Here is a 23,787-nt window from a genome sequence, read left to right on the forward strand (position 1 = left end):
AAAGTTATTATATAAAATTAGTTGGTATACTATTAAAACTATTTATTATTTTATAAAAATAAAAAATTATCAAAGAATGTTTTGGAGTCAGCGCGGAAGAAAGTACGCGATAATTGATTAAACTTACTTTAATATGATGAAAAAATTAGTTATAAATAATTTTGAATTTATTATTTAATTATATTTCTGTAAGAATTAAATATTTAATTTATGAGAAATTATAGAAATTATTTTTTTTCTCATTTTTTTAAATATCTAATTTCTATTTTATGAAATAATTTAACATTTTAACTTTTAATTATTATTTAAATTTTTCTAAAATTATAATTATTTTAACAGGATATATTATTTGAGAAAAGAATAACAAATAAAACAGTATTCAGTATTTGTATTACACCCTATATATATATATATCACGTATAAACATTACCGACTATAAATGATAAACAAGTTTCGAACAATTCTCGACAGAGGGTACGCATTTCATTCAGTCGTGATAGCATATCCTGCAGCACCTTTACCTATTTGCAGTTCTCTCTATTATCGACTATAAAGAGGTAAAACAGATATCTAATTTGCCATACTCAGTGATTCTCAAAGCTTACGTAAGAGAGTTTAATGTTCACATTAGAAAATATCTCACGTTCTCGATTACGTCGCGTTAAGCTTCTAAAAGAGATTTATAAACGCGATAAAATGAATTTCCATGCCAATATGTGGCGGCGCCGGTCAAATTACTGGAATAAATTAGAATTTAGTGTTATGTTCGGCTGATTGCTTTCGTATATTTTCCGTGAGAAACGTTAAAGACAAATGGACTTTTACTCTCCCTATCTAATTACGGGACGCGTAAATATGATTGCAGTTACACAAATTTCCTTTATCATTTTATGTAAAGTCATTAAAAAATGTAAATGTACATCACATGTATGTATATTAAAGAGTATGTCTATTTCTTTACATTTATTATTATCTATAATTTATATAGTTTGTAAATTAACCTTTGTTTCAAATATATATTAACATAAAAAAGTTATTTCCATATACTTATATATAATTTACAGAACAGAATAATTTTATCATAATATAATTTTTGTAATTTAATTAAATTATTAACACATAATTTGTTTAAAGAGACAATTATAAGATTTCCAGCGTTGACTGAGGTAAGCCAATCCATCTTAGCGTAGAATATCTTAAAGAGTTAACGAACTTTCGGCCTCGTCAAGAGTGCTCGCAGAGGCTCCTACCTACTCGAAACTTGCCGATCGACCTTGCAACGAGGAGCCGGTTCTGATGCTTGGCAATGTATTCTCTCTGCTGTAAAAACAGTTATTATTTTTCCGGCGATTGTTCGTGGCGGCAGATGTATATTGAAAGAATCTCTCCTCACTCGGTTTCCGCCCCGCGCGGCCGACTCTCCCGGCTTTCTCCCGTCGCTTCGTATCGACGCGATAGGATTTGCATACGCAGGAACGAATCGGTCCGGGTCCGGAAGGACGGCAGGTAGGACGACGACGTACGATGTGCAGTCGTCCTAACAGTCCTAACACTGCGCCGTGCACTGGCACGCCATAGGGTGAAAATGAAGTGGCCCGGGCGCATTAATAACTGCACAAAGGGGGCCTCAAAGATCGGGGTGGGGTGCACGTTTGGGCCGCGATAATGCATAAATTAAGTCGAAACGAGTTTCGCGGGCCAACGGCTTCTCGCCGTGACGACCGGACGCCGCGTTATTTGCGCCGCTTTGTTCTCCTCTCCGGTTCTCGCCGCGGGAACTTCTCTCTTGAAGACGTCGTTCACGCGAGTCCAAGGTCTCCCCTCGAATCAAACTAAATGGATATTCCAAATAAATAAAAATTTTGACTTCCTTATATCCTTAATACATGTTTCTCACATATCTTTTATCAATTTATATACCATTAAATACATGTAAGTAAAATGAATGACGTTATAAATATATGATAAAGGTTCGATTTGCGCTGAGAAAAATTTCTGATTGTAAATGAACGAACGAGAAGAATCTGATCATGTCAGTCAGACACTTTTTCCTTTTGCGCTTATTTATATAAGACAGAACTAATTGTAAGATGATTCTATTCTTTTTAATAAAATATATCTATATTATGCAAATATAATTAGATAAAATTATTAGATAAAATAATACTTAGCTGCTGTAAGTGATTGATTCCTAGAAACGTTTAAGCTTGATTAAATAATTTAGACGTCTAATATTGCAGTAAATACTATAATGACATGTATGAACCAGTTAAGCTTTTTAAAATTCTTAGATTGAAATGTTGAAAATTATTTAAACTAATTAATTTTATTTATAATTAACTCTTGTCAATTGAATTAAATTACGTAAGTAAGGAATGTGCAAGTTTTGTATTATAGTGAAGATAATTAAGACAATTGTTTTTTGTAATATTAAGTACGTGTACGTATTCGTAAATAGATAATTTATAATTCAATAACCATTTATGAATTTGAATATTAGAGATCTCATAATAGTATGGTTTTTTTCAAAAAAGAACATCCTGCTTTTTGTCCGTCGGAGTAACGCCATTGGATTCTTGAGACATCGCGGTAGCTCATCTTGCGCTTTTCAGCCAACCTGCCTACGCCACTCCAGACAGCTTTGTTCCTTTCTGCAGTACGAAAAGCAATTGTTTCGTGTTAGTAGTCTGCGAGAGAGAAAGAATGCAGGACAAAGAATGGCTGCTGAAGGGTGGATTGGGGACAGAAATTATAAATGCGCGACTGCCGACGACACCCCATTACTCGGTTAGGGTTCTCGTCCTTTCGACGCCACTGCATCGAGAATTCTTCGTAGGATCAAAAACAAAAAATAGACTTTTATGCAAGAAACTATATTTATAGTATATAAATATGTCTGTATTGTAGTTGGTTTTTAAAAAATTTTATATATATCTGTTATGTATTTTTTTCTATTAATTTATTAAAGACGAATGATTAGAGATCCATTATTATGTTTAAACATTTTTATTATATATTGTTATGATAATATTGTATGTATAAATATTCATCTTTATATTTTTTTTATTTCTTGATTTTCAAAATTTTGTGATTTAGAAATAGCGTACTTACTTCTCGATTATAGTTCTTGTTAGAATTACAATAATCACAAAATGTATTTGACAAAATTTTGGGAAAATCAAGAGAACGGAAAAAGAATAGAAAAAGTCTAAGTATGTAAAATGCTTATAATTACATTTCTTTGATAATATTTATTATTCTATTATAAAATTTTTCTCGCCAATTGTAATAATAAAGTTCATTTAAAATCATCCGAATCATAAAGTTCATTTAAATCATCCGAAAAAATTAATTTATAAATTCAGTATATTTTAAAACTAATAATCACATCATAATCAACGAGTCACAAATTGTGGTAATTTTCAAACTCTTAATTATGCAAATGGCGAATGCATAGGTATATTTTAATGTTATTTTCAAATATCAATAGATTTTTCTTTTTTAATAAATTTGCTTGACCTAATATATTATTCAATATGTTTAGAAAAAAGAATAGTCATTAGATTAGAATAAATAGTAAAATTTAGATAGAAATTATTCATTCCTTTCATAACGTTACGGACGAAAAATGTCATTTTGGTAGAGCATGTAAAAGAGTCTGATTTTTCCAAAGCTAATATGACTCTGTTGAATTTACGCGCATAGCTGGACACCGGCATGTTCGCGTAAACAAGTTTATAGGGCGAAACTCGTATTTTTTTCTTTTTTTTTTACCGTGTTCTCGTTTTTCCACTCAATTCAGCCCCGTAAATCCGGTCCATGTTGGTCTGGAGTTGAGCGCACACTCCGATCGATCCAAGGCGTCGCGACGTCTACCTCTCTTTTGGATTCTCGGCATATGTTTCCCTTCGAATCTGTCGACAGGGAGTACCTTCTATCAGTTCAGATCCTTCAGATCGAGACATAGGCATAAAGAAGATCTTAAGGATATAACTGACAGGATAAAATTGAAGACCATGTCACAACGTTGCAATGATTAATTGTATACCTAACGATAAAATAAATTTTCATGTAAAACTTTATAATACTTTTCATTACTTAGAATACTATTATAATTACTATAAGGAAAACAAAATTTCCTTTTATATAAACAAAGCGTATTTAATACAAAACGTGATAAAATTTTGCAATAAAATGTTAGGAATACGATGTAATTTTTCGCAAGACATAAAATGTCTTTCTTTTAAAATTAATCTTTCATTAATAATCTAATATGCGGAGTAAGGATAAAGAGAGAAACAATATATATGATTTTCTCGATTCCATGAAAGCGTAATGTTCTAAAACAGTTTGACGTAAGTAAAACTGCATGGGACTTTCCCCGTCTGATGGTTCTCCCCACATTTCCCATATCACGTTTCAAGACACACGAAGGTAAATGAGAGTCTCGCGGAAAAGATGTTATTGATGACAGCGTTAATAATGGATCGGGTTCTCAGCCGATAGATATCATTAACGATCATCTGCCTGAGCTACAGTGGCTTCGATCAATCATACGAAATGCCGACGTCGTCGGCAGACTTCTCTCCCGCTCCATTCGGCCTCCATTCGCCCCCGACCACTCGTGTTGTCGTTTCTTCTTTCGGCCCAACCCCTCACCCCCACAACGTCATCGTCTTCGAGTAATTCCTGCATGGGCTGGGATATCTTTTTTCCACCCGCCAGCCTGGAGATTCGCCAAGATTCATTCATCACCGGCATCCGAGGGCGCGAAAGGAACGCCGCAAAAACCTGTTCGCAGGATGAGAAAAGAGCACGCGAGGAAGTGAGCTGAAGCGAATCAAGGTGGAGAGACGGTCGTTATCGCTGTAGCACGAATGCGTGGCGCCGGTTAGAATTATCGGTATGACGTGAGAAGACTGGAGCGATTAACGAGAAAAGAAATATATATATAATTAAAGATATAAATAATTAATTAAAAGTACGACAGAATTGTTATTGTCAATGATATTATTACTATTATTTAAATAGGGTAGCAAATAATGATATATGTCTGTAACAATACTTTTAATCCGCTATCACGGGTATTTTCTTCAAAGAATTATCTCCGTGTCTTGATTGATACATCGTTAAATATTAGATATACAAATAATATTACATACGCAGGCAGAGAATAATACAGTAAAGTAAAAGAAGCGATAAAAATTGCAATGTGCAATGTAGAAAAAAATCGAATAATGAGTTTAGTTGTGAGTTTAGTCGTATAAATACATAGAATCATGTAAATGCGCCTAATCGTGCGTGTGCGCGATGCAAAAATAAAATGATCGCTCCCTGTGATTTCCATCTCGCGCTTTCGTCAGTAAAGAGCAAGCGTATATAAAAGCTGGAAAGCTGAAAAAAGCTTTCGATTCGGTGGTGTCAGTTGGATAAGAGTTCCCGCTATAGCTCCTTGTCTTCGCTTTTCTATTCGTGTTGATTTTCCCCCCTTCTCGATTTTCTCTCCTTCTCTTTACGTACATTTTATATTTAATTCTTCCACACTATCGCGCGATGCTATAAAAATGAGAGCAAGGATGGAACTTTACTTCCTAATTTCATCTGTGTTACGTGCATACAAGTATATCTGTTTTTCTCCATTGTTTCTGTAACACGAACACATCGCATTACGCAAGAGCCTTTAACTTCTTTGGTCGATACAGCGAAGAATACGTTTTTATAAAACTTGCTTTTTTATAAATTATATATAAATTATAATTATTTATATAAAATTAATTACTTATAAAATATGTATATACGTTAAAACACAGAATCTTCTAACGTGCATTTTTTTTTATTATATCATAGAAAAGATATAAACAGTTACATATTTGACATTGTATCTAATGAACAAACAATTGCGAGATAGAGCAAAATAGATAGTGAAAAATAGCAGTATTCAATAAAATTTTAACAAGATTGCTTCAATTTTCAGCAAGAACTTGCTCACCAAATGTATCGCAAATGCAAGCGATCTTTTGTTTTTTACAATTATTCGTGCTAAGATTATTTTAAAATTCCTATGAGATTATCGTCTATCAACAAAATTAGCGATTGAAATATTTTCAATCGCCAATGTTATGCGCATATTCATACACGCGTACGCGTGTCCGTATCCTCTTTTGGATACAATGTGTGCGCGTCAAGAATACACACTATTGATCGTGGGTGGATGCAAGAGAAAGAGAGGGGGAGGGAAAGGAAAAAAAGAGGGAGAGGAAGGACGTGGAAATGGCGGGAGCGGGAGGAAAGAGACGGTGAGCGCCAGGAAATACAAGGAACCAGACCGAGCAAAGAATTTTTCTCCTTTCCATATTTTTCATGCAGAGAATACGACACCCTCTAATAAAGTTCAACTAAGCATCTTACTTTTTGATGAAATTGAGTTCTAAACGGAAGTTAATGACGTTTTTTTAACGAACGTAATAATATTCACTTTGTGAATTATTTCACTCGTAACTTTATATTGATTATACGTCGATTATATTTACATTATTCAAGGTATAATGTTTAAATATATTTTTCTTTAAATATGGTTTTAACAATTAACATAGCTTATTAATTTATCTGAAGTAATAACGTATAATATGATTTATAATGTATTAACAAACAAGTTAAAGTTAGAAATACGCAACATAAAGATACAAAAATATTTATAATTTTATAATTTTGAAGTAAAAAGTAAAATTTTAATTATGTTTATAATATATATGTATATATTGTAGTGTTATTTTTGGTATTTTATATAAATTACGTTATATAAATTATGTTAATTAACATATCTTTATATAAATCTTTATATCGTTCTCTGCTTTTAATTAAAATCATAACTTTTACAAAGAATTTAGGAATTTAATAACATAAAAAGTATAAAAGAACTCGAATTAGAACTAGAATTCTTAAATTAAATATATAAATTAATGCATTTATATTGTATATCTTAAATTTTTACAGATAAAATAATGTTCAACTTCAACTTGTGTGAAAATTTAATTTTATTATAGTCTAGTGACTAAATAAATTGTTCCTTTATTGGAGTCCTCCATTTGTAAAATCATTAAGTCGTAATGTGTAAATGTCGGCGGGATCCGGTTTGTTTACCGATCTTGGACATTGACAAAGTATCAATGATCTATAAATTTGCCTAAAGCTTGAGTACTTTCGCGGGGAGGGGCTGCTGTTATTATGCGTAACGTCGATATCCCTTACCATACGCACGGTCGACGCAGCCAGTGTCGCGTCGTCCCTTTATGCGAATATTAATGGCTATCGATATGTGTCACCTCTTCACCATCCGCATCGTTAAGCACCTGCCTCACCTTGACGCGGGTAAGGTAGACCTTCCACGTCGGTGCCGAACGTGGGAAAGCCCTGGGCACGGCACTTTCTTCAGTTGCCCCTTTCGTCTGCGCGCGCGAGAAAGACCGCATAAATCTGCATACATGCATTCGCCGAAGTAAAAACTTTGACGCCCCGCGTGCATACACAAAGACTGTTTTTCCACGGGGAAGTTTTCAAGAACTAGCATCATCGGGAACGGGGAACACGCGCGGGGAAGGCGCAACGATAACATTTGGCAATTAGGAAATAACGTTTAGATTATTTTTTACTCGGGTTATCTTGTCACTATCACGATTTTTTCAAGTCTGCAATTCTTATTTTCAATAAGCGAATACATAATTCTCGAGTCCATTAAATATCAAGCGCTGGATAATGAATTAAGTAACGTATGTCTTCGAATTTGTGTGAGTGCAAGCTGTATCCAGAAATATTTTTTTAGTCGAGTGGCTCAATTTTACCAACATTTTTAAAACATATTTTTTATATTTTTAAAATTAAATATTATATACATATTTATTATTATTAATATGTGATATTTAATAATACAATTGCTTGTTGTATTACTGACAAATTGTTAAGACATCGACAAGACAAGAAGAAGTTTCGAAACTGTAATTACTGTTGACCCATGATTGTTAAAGACGATAGTGTACTTTAATCAGAATTTTAACATTTTTTAAATGCATTTCTGAATATGGGCCAAAGTATCTGGACCTCATTTTCCGGCATGAAATCTCTTCTTACCGAAGAAAGAGAGAGAAAGAGAAAAAGAAGAGAGAGAGAGAGAGAGAGAGAAGACGAACAGCGGGGTGGAGGGGGAGATTAAAGACGCCTACACCCACCTGTTGAGACGTTCTCATAATTAATTTCATTTCACACCGCCACGCGCTCGCCTTTCTCGGACAACGTTGGAAAGGACGAGACTGGAACGAGAGACAAGGACAGATAAATTAAAAGAATATATACTCTTTCGTAGAATTTCTCTTGGAAAGCCATTTGATTCCAGAAGGTAAATTTTCTCTGATATTCAATTAACAAGGAAGCTTTTTAAGGAAAACATAATTCTGAAACATTGCTACTTTTACATTTATTTACATTTATTTACTTTATTTTAACTTTGCAACACACATAGCAGAGAGATGTACATAATTACATTTAATTACAATTTGCATAACGCACTTTTTCAAACCATCCTAAATGGCTTAAAAATTTTCTACATTTCGTTATTTTTTGTTAGTCTTCAATTTGTTGAAAATAATTGCTAAGATAATCAATCATCGAGATAAAATATCAATCAAATAGTATTGTATTATCGAATACATATCGAATAACAGTAATCAATCGATAAGACAATAGTTCTTCGAGAGCTTTTCATCCAAGAGCGGCTATATGTATCTTTTACACATTATACGTAGTTTCTACCTAAAAACGTATCATCCCAACCTCGCGCGGGCGTGGAGGAAACCTTTCAGATACTCTGAAATCGGTACCCCCTCCCATTTCGGGCATAGTTCGGTAGCACAGAGGAGAGAGGCAGTAGGGTAAAACTTTCCTTCGCGTTTTAATCTTTCGTCGGGTTCGGAAACCCGCGGGGCCGTCTGTTCCTACGGGTAGTTCCATTTCAATTTCATCCGTTTCTCCTTCCGCCCGCCCGCAGATTCCCGTATTCCAGGAGGCTAACCGCCCCCTTCTTCCGAAACCTCGAAACTCTCGGAAGAAGCAAGGAGTTTGGTATCTACATTATGCTGATACGAACCAACTACGTTTCATCCGCCTTCCCGTTGTGAAGTCACCCCTCCTTCACCGCACACCTCTTCTCGCGTCATCCCGTTCTTCTCGCCACCCCTCCGATCCGTCTCTTCCTAGTGCCATGCGTTTCTCCCTCTTGACTTTTCATCCACCGCATTCGTGCCGCGCTCCTCCGCTGTTCTTTCCTCTCGTCACTTATGACGTCATGCATTGATGCAGGAGAGAGGCGCGCGAGATAATGGAAGAGATTCTGTCGCGCGAGACGCGCCGTCGCGAGAGGGAATGAACGCAGCAAATGTTCTCAGGCGGTGCTTTCTTTGTTTGCAGAATTATGTTTGCTGAATGTTCTCTCTAGAGATGAATGTTTCATTCGGAAGATTAATTTTTTGCATGTGAATGATGCAGAGCTTGATATTGAATATAAAAAACGGCCGTGTATGTAGAAATTAGCGTGTTAAATGATAAAAGAAATTATTTATTTCAATAAGATGTGTGTCACGTCATAAAAGGATACGGGACACCTGCAATCATCTAGAGCAGCATAGTAAAAATAATATTAATAAAAAAAAAGACTATTATTAGAATATTATTGCATTGTAAATACTTATTGTTAAGAATATTTTACTGACAATCAGTGATACAATAGTATTAAAATATGAATTGAATTACGCAGGGAAAATTCGCTCGAACAATTTATCTCACTTATCATTTTAACTTTTAATTTTAATAACCAAGAAATAATTATCATTTACACATAAATGTAATGGTTCTTTTAAAGATTTTTTTATATTTTATTCTCTCTCGACTGCTACATTAAATTATCGTATTTTCGAATGAAAGAAGAGATTATTATTGTCAATGATGCGATGTTCTAGAAGTGAATATTATTGTTCTTCTTTGCATTTAATGGATAAATAAAATTTTTTAGCACAAAATGGAAGAATTATAAAAAGTAAATGTAAGAAATATACAATGGCACACATATATTTATTTATTAATATAATGTGTTTTGATGTTGAATGAAAAAGTACATGTAATATATAATTTATGCGGTATGAGAGTTTACTTACTTGATTTATACAACGCAAAACCGCACGAATGAAGACGAAGCTGAGCCACGCGGAAAATTGATACAACGGAAGCCATTGCATGAGGGTGCCGTCCTTTTTCCGCGAGAATTCACACAAAATATCGATTCGCCGTTTCGGCATGAAGCGCATAAATAAACGCGTTTTATTGCTTACGTTGCCTCTGCCTCGACGACACGATTTCACAATTTATGCCATGCTCTTGTAACATGCGGATTTATTCGAAAATGTAATTTACGCAAGCTTATAAAACACAACGTATGTGGACAAATCAGAATGCAAACGCGCGTATCACTTCTCCATATTTTTAAGAATAAAATTGATGTGATGTATATCTTATTCCAATCTGAATATAAAACATCACAGAATGTAGTAAAATATATAAAAAAATATAATGTCTACGTTACTGACGTAAAATATTTAAATTTACAGCAATAAGAATTTTTTTTTATGTCATACGTATAAATTCCTATAAATTTTACGAAAACATTTGATTTTACAAAAAACCCCAACTTTTATCTGATGGAACTCAAAATATACGCAAATTGTTCAGGTTGAAATGATCGAACTAATTTAAAGGTAAAAATTTTCTGTATTATATTTGTGCAACAAAAGTCGCGAAACGTGCGCCGTCAACTTCGCCCGGAAAACGGGAAAAAAAAAGGAATTCTTCTCTCGTTCCTCCTTCACCGCCTTCTCCTCCACCTCTTTCTCATCCTACATCGCGCACGTCGGGAGAATTCACGCGCGATATCGATTCCGTGGCAGCGTGGAGCATATAAATAAGAAGAGTTTTCCTGCGTGCACACGCGTCACTGCCCACGCCACGTCTTTGCAGCCCCTCCAGCCCATTTTTCCGGCGTTAACGTCACGAGAGGTAGGGTAGTGCGGGGGTTGTACGCGGCCGAGCGTACGCGAGGGATGGCGGTGGGAGCGGGGTGGATCAGGGTGAACACGAGCGAGTTTCGCGAAGAGAGAGGGGTCGATGCGAGAGAAGGAAAAGGATAAAGATAGAGAGAGGGAGAGAGGGAGAGAGGGAGAGAGAGAGAGAGAGAGAGAGAGGGAGGGAGGAAAGGAGAGAGGGAGAGGGAAAGAGAGAGATGGGCTAGAGGGATGGAGATTATCCTGCGGAAGTATCTCGGGTGGGGGAAAACCTACTGGCAACGGACGAAACATCTCCCTCAAAAAGTGCCCCCTCCCCCTCTTCACTTCCTATCCTCCGTGCACCATCGGCCTGGTTGGACCCCGCACATCCACCTCCCGTATCGATTCACTCACGGACGGCGCGGATGTGCCTTCTTTTCCGCGGGAAACGGGAAATTCTACTAATAGCCATAGGTGAAGCTACAAATATCGCTTCGATTCGTTTGAAATCACTAATAATCGAATAAGCGTGGATTTGCGGTTACTGCAATCGATCAGTTAATACCAAGAAATTAAGCTATAATTAATTAGATTTTTTTAAATAGACGAAGACTGATTAAAGTTTGAATACTTAAAGTAAAGAATACTTAATTTTGTGCTGGCGATAATTCGCTTGAAATAGACAGTATAAGAAACATTAATTTAAATGTAATTATTGTATTGTAATTTTGAACACGAAGATATATTAGGCATTTTAAATATTATATATAGTTATGTATTAAATAATATTAATAAATACATTTGTTAATATCAAAGACTTCCTCTCCCTTTCTCTCTCTCTCTCTCTCTCTCTCCCTCTTTCTTTTCCTCTCTAAGAACTAAAATAAACGATAAATTTGTATACATCCGTGTACAACTAATCTAGTATAAGTCAAAGATAATAATTTACAAATGCAGATTGTAAATTGTGAAATCGTTTTTTAATCCGTTTAAAAACTCATAAAACAATTACGATAATTATTAAGTAATTTTTACAGAAAAACTTCCTTGCTCCTCATTCAATAGGAGTCAAAATTGCGGTCACTTAAAAAAAAAACAAGCTATATGGTAATTATCTTTTTATTTCGATTTTTGTTATCTAGGTAATTATGTCAGTTTATTACTACATCTATGTCACATTATGAAAAATAAGGTACTTGTACGTTACGTGATAAAATGAAATTAAGTCATTAGTCACTGACATGAAAGAACATAGAAATTATTCACTAAAGAACAAAAGAAGAGCCTTTTCTCTTATTCTCACAATTTGAATTTCTAATTTATTATTGCTAGTTTATATTATTCCAGCATAGTATCAATATTTCTACGTTTATTACATTTATTTTATATTTTCATTATAAATGTAACTTTATTATAATATATTTCATAAAAAAATTATGATAGTTTGCAAAATTAATAGTCAATAAAATAGTCCGGTTCTTATGTAGCTAAGAAAATAATCACTAATAATTAAAGTAGAATAACCACAATAATTAAACGAACAAGATTTGATCTTACAATTTGATTTAACAAGTACAACGACGTAGGAAGAAGGAGATGAAAAAAGGGGATGACATTCGCGTGGTCGAACGGAAGTTTGTCGGACGGAAGTATAATGTTCTCAATTAATCGGCAAACTCAAATTAAAACTTTGAAATTGTCGGTAGTCCACCAAATGCGCGACACTCGATTTCGTAACAATGCAAAGTTCGCCTCATTCGGCATGGCCTTTTCGTAAAGAGAGCACGGAGAGTGGTTCCTCTGGAAGAAATTATCGACTGTCTCCTTCACGGTTGTAGGTCGTGTATTGTCGACTGCAGGAAGAAATCGCCTGCTTCTACCCCATGATTTGTTTCATCTACTACTTAAGAAACTTTTCGTTTCATCAATTACTCCCGCTGTTAGGAAAGATTTAATCGGAGAGATTTAAACGAAGCATCTACTGATTTTTCATTTTGTCAATCCGCTCAAGAGATATGTAAAGAAAATTAATCTGGTTGTGCACTTTAATCTACTCTATTTTATGTGTGGCACTTGTTTCAAAATAATATACATTTTCAATAAAGCATTTAGCATTAAGTATTTATGTAAGAGTACTTGAAAAGGCTTTGCTATATTTTAACCTTTAAGTATTATTTTATGTGTACTTTTGTAATAATATAATACTCTTCGAAATCTCTTACATTTTCGCGATATCGTATAATTAGCATAAGTATTTATATATAAATGTAAAAAGACTTTGCGAAGACTTGCGAAGTGAAAGTGATGTACGATAAGTTGATTATAGTGTATCAATTGTTTAAAAGTGAAGTGGCCGGAATAACGTGATATATAAAACATCGTAATTTTCTTTTAACGCGATTAGTGATGCGGTAAGACGTCACCGCGTTGGTCTAACTTTTGCGAACCGTGCTAAGGAAAAAGGTAAACGATTACCTTTTAGCGACAAATCCGCGGGCCAAGTTTGTGTGTAATTTTCCGCAGGAAATTTACCGCGGTACATCATTACCTGCCGCAGTCCCTTCGTCGGTGTCTCCTCTCTCGCGAGCGGCGCGCGACCGGCTGCTTCTGCCTTCCTCTCTTTCCATTTTTTCCACTCGTCCACCCCCACCGCTCTTTCCGCGCACCCTCCTCCTCTCGAGAAGCGAAAGAACGTCGTTAGTTCGCGTACCGTTGCCGGCTTGCCATCCTCCATCCCTCTATAGACGACGCGAAAGCTAAAGGAGAAAGGGGTGGCTCACGGTGGGGGTTGGTTGCCGAGGGTCGTCGTCGACCTTCTCTCCACCCTCTCCCCCTCAATGCCTCCTCCATTCGCCCCTCTCGTCTTTCTATCGTCGTTGCGCTCTCTCTCTCTCTCTCTCTTTCTCTCACATCCCCTCGCCTCTGATCCTGTCGTTGGTATATGGGGAGTAAAGAGCTAAAACGAAAGAGAGAGAGAGAAAGAGAGAGAGAGGGAGAGGGTGGGATTGTGTGTTTGAGATAAACCACCCTCTCCGTCGTCGACGCGCTGCCACGTGTGCGCCGACCATTTTGCTGAAACATAATGTAACTCGGAACGATGTTAAAATATGGCGCGGCCTTGGAATTACATGCGCCCCCGCGTGTATTAGAGACACGAGCCACTCTCTTTCTCTCTCTTTTACTCCCTCTTTCCGTTTCTTCTCTTTCTTTCCACCCCCGTGGCTCCTCTTATCGAGAATAAATTCTGGCAGTTTTGCCAGGCGTGATTGAATACCATGAGAGACGTGACGGTTGGAATGAAGAATAAAAAAAAAAGAAAAAGAAATGCGCGAAGGCAGTTTTCATGACTTATTTTTCTCGTGCTTCGACACGCGACAAAATTCTGCGGCCTGCGTTTTTGGGAGCCGACTTGAAGTCGTCGGATAGCAAGAAAATAAGCTACACGAGATCAGCCGTCGCGTACATCAACGACAGACCACGATAAAGCGAGCCCGATTGTGCTCCATTTCAAATCTGTATGTTATAAGAATTGTTCTCTCTGTTGTTCTCTCTCTCAAATATCAAATTTACTTTGGGAAAAAAAACATTGATGAAAAAATGAAAATGTATGCTTTATTCGTATTCTCTCTCTCCTCCTCTTCTCTTTCTTTCTTTCTCTCTTTATTTTTTAGATCACATATATATGTGGTTACCAAAAGATTGCCAAGAGATTCATCAATGAAATTCATTCTGTGTCGAAATGTATTTCTTAATAACCTTTAATTATTTTTAATAGCTAACAAAGTTTTATCACTTTTAATTATTAATTTACATTTTTTTCGTAATATTTCGTAATATTTTCTTAATCGACACTTCAATTGATACTTTGTCTATTGTTTATTTAAATATATGAAATGAGAAGCCAATTAAAAAATTGCTTAATTTCTTGAAAACCTATCCCAACAAGCACACACATATCCGAAAAATTGATTATTTTCTGCCTCATGTACTATCGCTGTTGGAAAATTCCATGTGTTTACGATTAAATATTTATAACGAACCAAGTTATATATTCGTCATATCGAATCTCTCGCCTAAGAAACTCGCCGCGAGGGAACTCTATTATAACGTCGTCTTTATTTATGTGTTATTAAAACTTATGGCATAACTTCTGTTCCTTTCTTAATCTATCCACGAGGAAACTGTCACGGCGTCTCATGTTGTCCTGTGCACATCACCAGTATTTTCCGCTCCAAAAATTAATTTACGTCTGCATTCTGCTGTGCGTAAAGAATTATTTTTTTAGAAAATTTGACAGTACAAGATAAACAATGATTTAACCATCTTATTTCTTATCGCAAAATCAATTAAAATTGAAAATAATGCAGGAAAATAGTGTGTAAGCTTATAATAATTGTATAAATTGTATCGAGGTTAAAAATGGTCTTTTATTATATAAATATAAATACACAATAGTTACGTGTAACGTACGTATATTTTCAAATATATTGAACATAAAAATTTCAGTCCTTTTTTTCACTCAATTTCTAGTATTAACAAATATAAAGATCTAAATATTTCACATTTTCATCAACTTAACGCACGACGTTCACATTGCGACAGTATCAACTTTCTTTCAAGTTAATCTCACCAATGTTATGTTACTTGTTTTGCCATATGTCTGTCGTGACACGCCTCGTTTACAACTCACGTAAATTTGCTATTTTCACAACATCTGTATGTCCGAATAGGTCCATCTGTCTCTGATGAATTTTTACTCGAGGAGCATTTCGAGCGCGAAATGCAATTAAAAAAGTTCACTATGCGGCGAAAACTGGCTCTGTTTTTTTTCCCCCCTCGCGCGCCACTTTCACGTCGGAACACGGCGAGAGAGAGCGGTCACTCGGTTTGCGAGCTACTGACCACTCGCAGTTGCATCCGCTGCACGAGATGCATTCACACACACACACACACACACATACACTGGGCCATCTCATCGCACCCTGCACCAACAAGCACGCGAAGTTTCCCCACCGACGAGTCGAACGCATTTTCGCAATTGGATGTTCGAATCCGGTCGGCCCACCTTCAACTACGTGCAAAGCTGAAAATTTTCTCGAAAATTTATTCAAACGAAGAAAAAAATATCGCGAGTTATAAAAAAATTGTAAAATACGACATCATTAACATAACTAATTTTAACGATTTTACAGTAAAAGTATTTAAAAGTATTAAATATGCAAATCAAATCCAAGTTCAATAAAACCGCTTAAAAGTTGTTGTATTATCGGTTCCAAAAGTAAATTAAAAGTATTGTTTTTAACATGAACTTTCGTCTGTACTTTGGTGTGTACATACACACATGATTAATTGCTGCAATTTTACTTTTATCATATCTTGCGATTTTTGCAACGCATTGCGATAATAACTTTACCTTAGTTCTTCAGAAAGACAAATATTTTGTGACTTGGTCTACTTGCACTTTCAGAACTTTATATCGTGTTGTTTTTATTTCACAATGTCTCAAAATTATCACCTGCTTTTGTCGCAAAGCGTTTCTTTCATGCATGCATAAAGCTCTTTGATCAATTTGCCAACTTTTTCAAAATGTGCGCAGATGAAGACGGTAACAATCGTAAGACATGCTGTATTCGTCAGTGAAACAATAAAAAAACCACCGTGATCAAATCACATACCTAATATTTCTGAAGATGCTGCTTTAAAGTTATTGACTAACGCGCTGCGTGTTAAGATGATAAAAAAATTAAATAGCTACTCGCGGTTACCAGTTAATTCTACTATCGTCGTCTAAATAGTCTAAAAGTCTAAATGCACTGATGATACGGGTCAAAGCTTTCCACCGCGTGCTTTTTTTCAACCGAAACGTAGAGTAGTCCCGTAACAACTAGTGGACCTCTCTCACCCTTTGCCTCGTTCTCCGAATAAATTCTCTCGTCTCTCTTTCTCTTTGGCCGCTCTCGCCCCACCTTCTGCCTCATGAATCTCTCAAGGCTCGAACAAAGGGCCCAAATAAATACAAATAGCACTTTCGAACAATGGACAACGGTGCAGGCCTCCGCCTATGGCGTTGTCTATGCGGCCCTCTCTTCTCGTACTACCTTCTCTCGTCTCGTTCGCCGTTTTACGTTTGTCGAGACCGTGTCGGGATGGAGAGACAGGGATGGAAAGAAAGAGATTTTTCGAGGACGACCCACGTGTAAAACGGAGTATCAGGCATGATGGGTCCCCGCGCCATCATAATTGGCTTTGCCTCGGCTTGGCGTATCGGCCTCGCATTATGCCGTCGCATGCATTAGCATATTCGCCTGAAGATCTCTTTCGTCACGCGCATAATCGGTAAGTACGTTCCTCCTAAGGAAGGGGACTCCTGCTGGATCGCGCCACTATTTCGACTTCGTGGCAAATACCGAATATCATCAAGATTTTTTAATTGATATCACCGGCCGCTGCTAATTATACAAGTAGTTAGTACAAGTAGTTAAATAGGTCGCTTGATTTTTTACGCTACGTAATTCTCAAGTTTTAAGCTGGATACTTGAATATCATTGTGAAATTGATAAAACACATCAAATTTTAATGAAAATACTATAAGATAGATAACAAGAGGAAGAAACCAATGGAAGGTGGTTAAAGATGTGTAATTATTTATAATAATTAAACATAATGCCAAAAGTATAAAAAAGTATTAAAAAATGGAAAAGAAGTTTTGATTAATTGAAAATTTTTTTAATAATTCAAAAAAATTCTAACAGTTTTGTTTATTATCTTACAATAGATTTTTTAGTGTCAGTACAGCAGTTTTGTTCTGTGTTAATTTATTTCGCAAAGCCTATCGGGCGAATTCTTGCGCGCTTTTGTTTTTTTCCTGCGCGACGTTTTTTCTTCTCTTTTATGCAGATTAGATACGGGTATGGGATTACAGTTCCAGGGCGGCTGCACTTTTGCCAGTCAGGGCTCTGGTTTTGAATAATTCCCTTAGAACCCACTGACACGGTGTCACCTGGATGAATGAAATGCGAACGACCGTGAGAGAGAAGAGAAAATTGTGAATTATAAAGTCTACGTGCTCTAGAACAATATTTACATTCGTTTACTCGGATGACAAAAATATCGATAAGAATTTCTAATTAATTCTATCTAGTCATACTAGTGTCTTGAAAATTTTGTTAATTGATTTCTTTAATCTGCATTAAATAATGTATATGATTTTTTGTGTTTAAAGATTCACATTGTATGTCCGTTATAAAAACTTAAATGAAAAGGGGGGGAGGGGGGAACTGGAAGAGTACCTATATTAATCTATGTGTATCCAAAGGAATTATGTTTTCGAGAAGAAATAAATTTACCTATCTATAAAAGAAGTGTATTGTCTTAATTAAGGAAATAATCACAAAAGCCTAATATAATTTATATTTTTCGAGAAAAAGAGTGGAAAAAGAAGAAATATTTTTAAAATTATATATTTAAAAAAATGAGAAATTTGGAAAAGTCTTAATCTTCATCACGTCTTGTTTTCTCAACTCATAAAATCTATCTAAGGTCGCGTATCCGCAAGATGAAGCCTTAAGAGGCGAAAGTAAATAAGTGGAAGTGTGTTACATTACGAAACGAGTCTTGTTGTAAAATTTCCGGGCGGGACGGAGTCGGCAGGACGGAAGGTCGCACCCGTTTTTTAATTCGAGGTCAATGACGCTCGAGGGAGACTTAAAAGTTGGGCTAACGATGGGTCTGTTGACCCCCAAGATTTTTTACTCGGTCGTAGGACGAAATCGGACCACCCTGTCATTAGCATACAAAAGTCTCGACTGCAGGCTGAGCGAGCGGCCCGTACGACGCGGCGGTTAACGACAATCATTACTTGGGAGGCTGGCGACTCGTAAACTCTCTTTCCTCTTTCCCTGTGGTTGTTCTTTAATATTCGCCCCTTAACCGCGCGACCGCACTTCCGCATGTACCTTGCCTTCTCCATATTCAATTCCGCTGTTCGTCCAAATCGACATCTAAGCACAAAGTGTTCAATGCTCTCGGAAAATTTTATATTTTTTAATTTGTTTTTTCCCTCTCAGGAAATAAATTAAACTTTATAAGAGTTAATAAATAAACAGAATTAATGAATAGTTTGGAAAATATTTTATCTTCCTAATTTTACAAATATATATTTACAATACAATACTTTTTCTACTTTAAAATATTTTATAAGATTGTATTATTTTTATTATAAAGAAGTACTGTTTTTAAATTTGTAGAGATCAAATAATTAATATATAAAAATATATACTAATACTACTCATTAGTGTCAACGATATTAAAACACGTTTAATAAAGGCCTAGACTAAACGGACTGTACGGGTGCTCGCGTCTTCCGCTTCCTTCAATCGTTTCAAACTGGTATATGCAAAAAAAATATATCCGCGACTACTCCGTAGCTCGTTGTGTGCCATGTCCACAATAGACACGTCTTGAGAACAGCCTCAGGAAACGCCATGATCGTGGGAGAAGGAAGACGTTCGTTTTTTTTTTTTTTTTGGGCACTCCCGCGTTTTTGTCTTCACCGGCAGCTGAAAGGGTTGCGCAGAAGGAGGGAGAAAGAGAGAGGAAGGAAGGAAGGGCGAGGAAGAGCGAGAGATGCCAAGTGAGAGAGTAGAGACTGAGATGAGATCGAAGCTGTTGAGACGTGTGGGAAACGGACCCAAGGTATGCAAATCTGAGACTCGTGGAACGAAGATCAGCAAAGAGGGTAGGGGGCTACTTTCGCTGCCAAAAAAAAAGCAGCAACCTTCATATTGGCATTGTGTGCGTATCCCACCAGTGGACCAGTGGTGCCGATCTTAAACATGTAAATCGCCATAGCGTGATCAAAAACTCGCCACGTCCCTTCTTGGTCATGTTTGCTTTACGATCTACGAGAATGCTTACGAATCTGTGAGAGATTCGTGGTGTTTCAAATAACACTGTCTGCACTATTATAATCTATAAAGGATGATTGTACATGTGAAAGAAATTTGAATGATATTTAAATATTTATAATATACTGTATATATTATTTAAAATGGTTAATCACAGTATTGATTTAATCTTAATCTAATAAAGATTTCTGTCAGCTATCCCTGTTTTACGCTGTATTTATCTACTATACGCCAATTCATTGAACAATTCTATGAAAAAAATAAATAAATACGGAAATACTCTCTGGACTTGTATATATATTTTTATATAATTAATAGAAGAAAATATATTTGCTTGTGTTTTTATTTCACAAATAATTGTAATTACAAATCAATGTGATCAGTATATTATTCTGTCACACGGTTATGCATGCGACAAATGAAATTATAAAATACATATTATATAATATTTTGTAATTATACTTATTATTTTATTTGACAAACCGGGAAAAGGGATTAAAGGATAAAAGGAAAGAATAAAAGGTTACATCCCTTTTTTAGAATTATTGTTGTTCTTCGTCTTGATAAATCAGTTTGATATCTATTTCCGATCCCAGTCGTTCACGAAGTTGGTCGAGAACGTCAACTTGAATTTGGTCAACATTTTCGAGAGGAGTGTAATCGTCCTCACTAGATCTGCAATAAAAAATTATTTAATAATAAACATAGCTATTTATGAAAAAAACATAGCTATTTGTTTTTAATTCTTTCTACCTATATTCTTAAATTTTAATAAAATAATTAACTTTAATTAACTTTATGTGTGATAATATATTATAATATATCATTAGGCAAAATCATCTTGGGGTAATTTTTCTTTATGTATTTTTCAAATTTTATTTTTTCTTAATATGAAATAACTCTTTAGTGAAGATTTATTGAAGAAATTAGTATTATAGAAAAGCAAGATTTATATCTATCAAAGAGCGAAGTACTCAGCAATTAATTAACAAGTTCTTACAGAATTCTAATACTGACCTATTTAATATTGAAAGAAAGTAACTAATAATTTATTTTAAGTATTAGAAACACTATTGTTCAGTACTTTTAATGTTCCAAATAAGTAATTAATTACTAACTTTCAATAATAAATTGGTTAATATTAAATTATTGCTAATATTTGATTTCTGTGAAGGGGGAAAAAAGAGGGGTAAAATGAAAAAAGAGGAAAAGAAAAGGAAAGCATAAAAGTAAGTTTAAACATAAAAGTAGATCATTAAAAGTATTCGTATTCTCTATTTATTCTCGCTTTCACTTTTCTCTATTCTTCTACTTTCGCTATTTTCACTTTTTCGTTGATTCAATGTTTCTTCTATTTGCTATCTCACCCTCTGTCAATTTTTGTCGCTGATTGTTTAATCACCGTTTGGCAAACTACGAGAGAAACTGCAAACTGTCCAGAGACGATATCCGGCAATGTTTCCGCGTCTCCCCCGGAAACTAATGTGCTGAAATGGGAGTTGGAAACAGCGAAGGGTAGAAGAGCAAGGGGTGGAATCGATTTTTTTCAGCTTCTGCCGGAAGTTTGAGCAGAATCTCCGCACTTTTGTTGCCAGATGGCGCCAAATCACTTACTTTAAAGTTATTTTATATATACACTAAAAAAATGTACTAAATTTTAATAAATATATATTTGTTTGAACAGTACTAACTAAATATCTACTAAATGTAAACATATATTTATTTAGTATAAGAAGTATAAATTTGTTTTACTATAATTATTTATTATTGAGTAAATATTTATTTATTGTAAATAAATAATAAATAATAATAAAGGTTTAATTAGTACTATTAAAAGAATATTATTAAGATTTAATAAAGTTTCTCCGTGTAACAGTAGGTATATATTCAGATAAAAGCATATCTATCAATTCAAAACACGTTCGTATTAAATATTATTAGAAAAAAATTATTTCAAAGAGATAGTGCGGATATAAAAAGATAATATATTCTATAAAATATATATGTTTTCTTTTGCATTATTAATTGTCATCGTTATTACTCTGTTTTTATTTTATTATCCGGGAAATACGGATAACAAAATTTTTTTAAGGTTCAACAGAAGTATTGTCACTTTAATAATTTAGGAAAGTGACGAAACAAAACTGAGAGGAAGAAATATATGGCATTTACTTCAGGAAATCGGAGGTAGAGACATCTAGCTATGAAACACGAAAGTTTGATGGTTTGATTTTGTGCACCCTTATGTGAAACCCATCCCTGCCTATCTGGAGGGTGGGGCTTATACGGTATACCCACGATCCTGAATCCACCCCTCGGACAGCCCCGCCGTGTCGTCCCTATAAGCCGCCCTTCTTCTCTCTATTTCGTGTCCCCTCCCAGCATCTTCTTCCACGCCATCTGCGGCATTGCAGACTTCGGTTTCGCGCGCGTACAAAAGCGGGACAATATTTTCATTTCAGCTAGTGGTTTGAAACCATAAATTAAAGCCAATTTACACTGAACTTTTAATTGTCGGTATATGCATAAGACGTTGCCTACCGTGATTGCTAATTATTCTCCACCTTTAAGAGGTACACAACCTTCTTACCACAAAATGATTCTTGCACGTTCAACTGCATCCACTAATTTATCACACGTGCAATTATTTTCGGCTTGTATTACTAACAAGCGCATGTGGTATCATTCTTTAGCGTTATCATTCTTTAATGTAAAATATAATCTCGAATATTAATTCAACCTTATCATAGTAATTTTTGAGCGTATATGAAAAAAATATAAGAATTTCTACATTAAATTCATTTCACATTTAAAGATATTTGTAATTAAATTTTTTGTAAATTTCATTCTAATAAGAAAAAAGATTGTATTGAGTGTGGAAGTGATCTACCTAGCTATGGTGACGATTGTTGGAGGCGTAGGAAGAGCCGTTAAAAACAATCTGAACGTTCCATTGATCAAACGATCGAGATCATTGGGTTCTGTCACGTGCTCGGGTAAAACTGTATCATCTATAGTGCAACCTGCATTGTACACTAACATCCAATCGACTTCGGAATCTCTGTAGACGCTTGTTACTTCTTGAAAAATCCGATCCACAGCTTCGTATCTGAAAATTGCAAAGCATGATTATATTAGTAAGTATAAGTATTGCGTGATAAAATCAAATAAATTTAATCTGTGTGTTTTTATAAAAATTAAATAATGCTACGAATTTACACATAAATGTCATTAGATAAGTATTTTTGCTATATTTTCGCATTTGTTTTATTTACTCTCTATCTTTAGGAGTGAAAATTTTTCCAGTCTTGAAAAAAGAATGAAAATTTTTCACTCTTGGACAAGATTTTTATTTTCCAGAGTAAGATTTTACTTTTTTAGAATACGATTTATTTCAAAAGAATGAAATCTTACTCCATTTTTGAAGTGAGACTTCATATATTCCTTAGAGTGTGACTTTCGCTCCAAAAAATGAAATCTTACTTCAAAAGAATGAAATCTCACTCCTAAAGAATGAAAATCTCCCACTCTTGTTCAAAAGTAAAAACATTTCCACTCCTTTTTCAAGACTGGCTCAATTTTCGGTCTTTTGGAGTGCAATTTTACTCCAAGAAATTTAGAAAGAAGCTAAATAAATCAGATATTAATAAGAATATTAAGATATTAGTTGTAGAATGAATATTTATCAAAAGCTTTTGTTAAAAAAAATTTCTTCAATGATAAAAATGCGCTTCATTTACGAAAAGTCGATTACATAGGTAATTTGTAAACTTCATCGCGGACGCGCGTAACGATGGACG

The 23,787-nt window shown here is 35.0% G+C and overlaps 1 protein-coding gene and 2 long non-coding RNA genes across 4 annotated transcripts in view; 1 reads left to right on the forward strand and 2 right to left on the reverse strand.

Annotated features, from left to right (window-relative positions):
* Positions 1 to 874: 874 nt before the first annotated feature.
* Positions 875 to 13,623, reverse strand: LOC105144964 (uncharacterized). Of its 2 annotated transcripts, XR_846006.2 has the most exons (5): positions 10,200 to 13,623; positions 9,137 to 9,480; positions 3,775 to 3,914; positions 1,394 to 2,651; positions 875 to 1,320 (listed from the first exon to the last, which is right to left on the reverse strand). It is a non-coding gene; the product is annotated as an uncharacterized LOC105144964 (long non-coding RNA). The 2 variants fall into 2 exon arrangements; XR_015544507.1 differs by having other exon boundaries at positions 3,775 to 9,480.
* A 6,689-nt stretch (positions 13,624 to 20,312) lies between these two features.
* Positions 20,313 to 23,787, reverse strand: part of MESR6 (misexpression suppressor of ras 6) — a 697,505-nt gene continuing 694,030 nt past the window's right edge. The window contains exons 7-8 of the mRNA XM_011054241.2: positions 22,878 to 23,096; positions 20,313 to 20,662 (exon numbers count right to left, since the gene is read on the reverse strand). Coding sequence (XP_011052543.1) covers positions 20,530 to 20,662; positions 22,878 to 23,096 — 352 coding nt within the window. The 3' untranslated portion in view covers positions 20,313 to 20,529. The remainder of the gene's footprint in view (positions 20,663 to 22,877; positions 23,097 to 23,787) is intronic.
* LOC147910106 (uncharacterized) overlaps positions 22,993 to 23,787 on the forward strand; it is a 30,918-nt gene continuing 30,123 nt past the window's right edge. Inside the window, exon 1 of the long non-coding RNA XR_015544336.1 lies at positions 22,993 to 23,124. This is a non-coding gene — a long non-coding RNA (uncharacterized LOC147910106). The remainder of the gene's footprint in view (positions 23,125 to 23,787) is intronic.

The sequence above is a fragment of the Acromyrmex echinatior genome, chromosome 3 (genome assembly GCF_024713525.1).
Source record: "Acromyrmex echinatior isolate Ae372 chromosome 3, ASM2471352v2, whole genome shotgun sequence".
NCBI lineage: Eukaryota > Metazoa > Arthropoda > Insecta > Hymenoptera > Formicidae > Acromyrmex > Acromyrmex echinatior.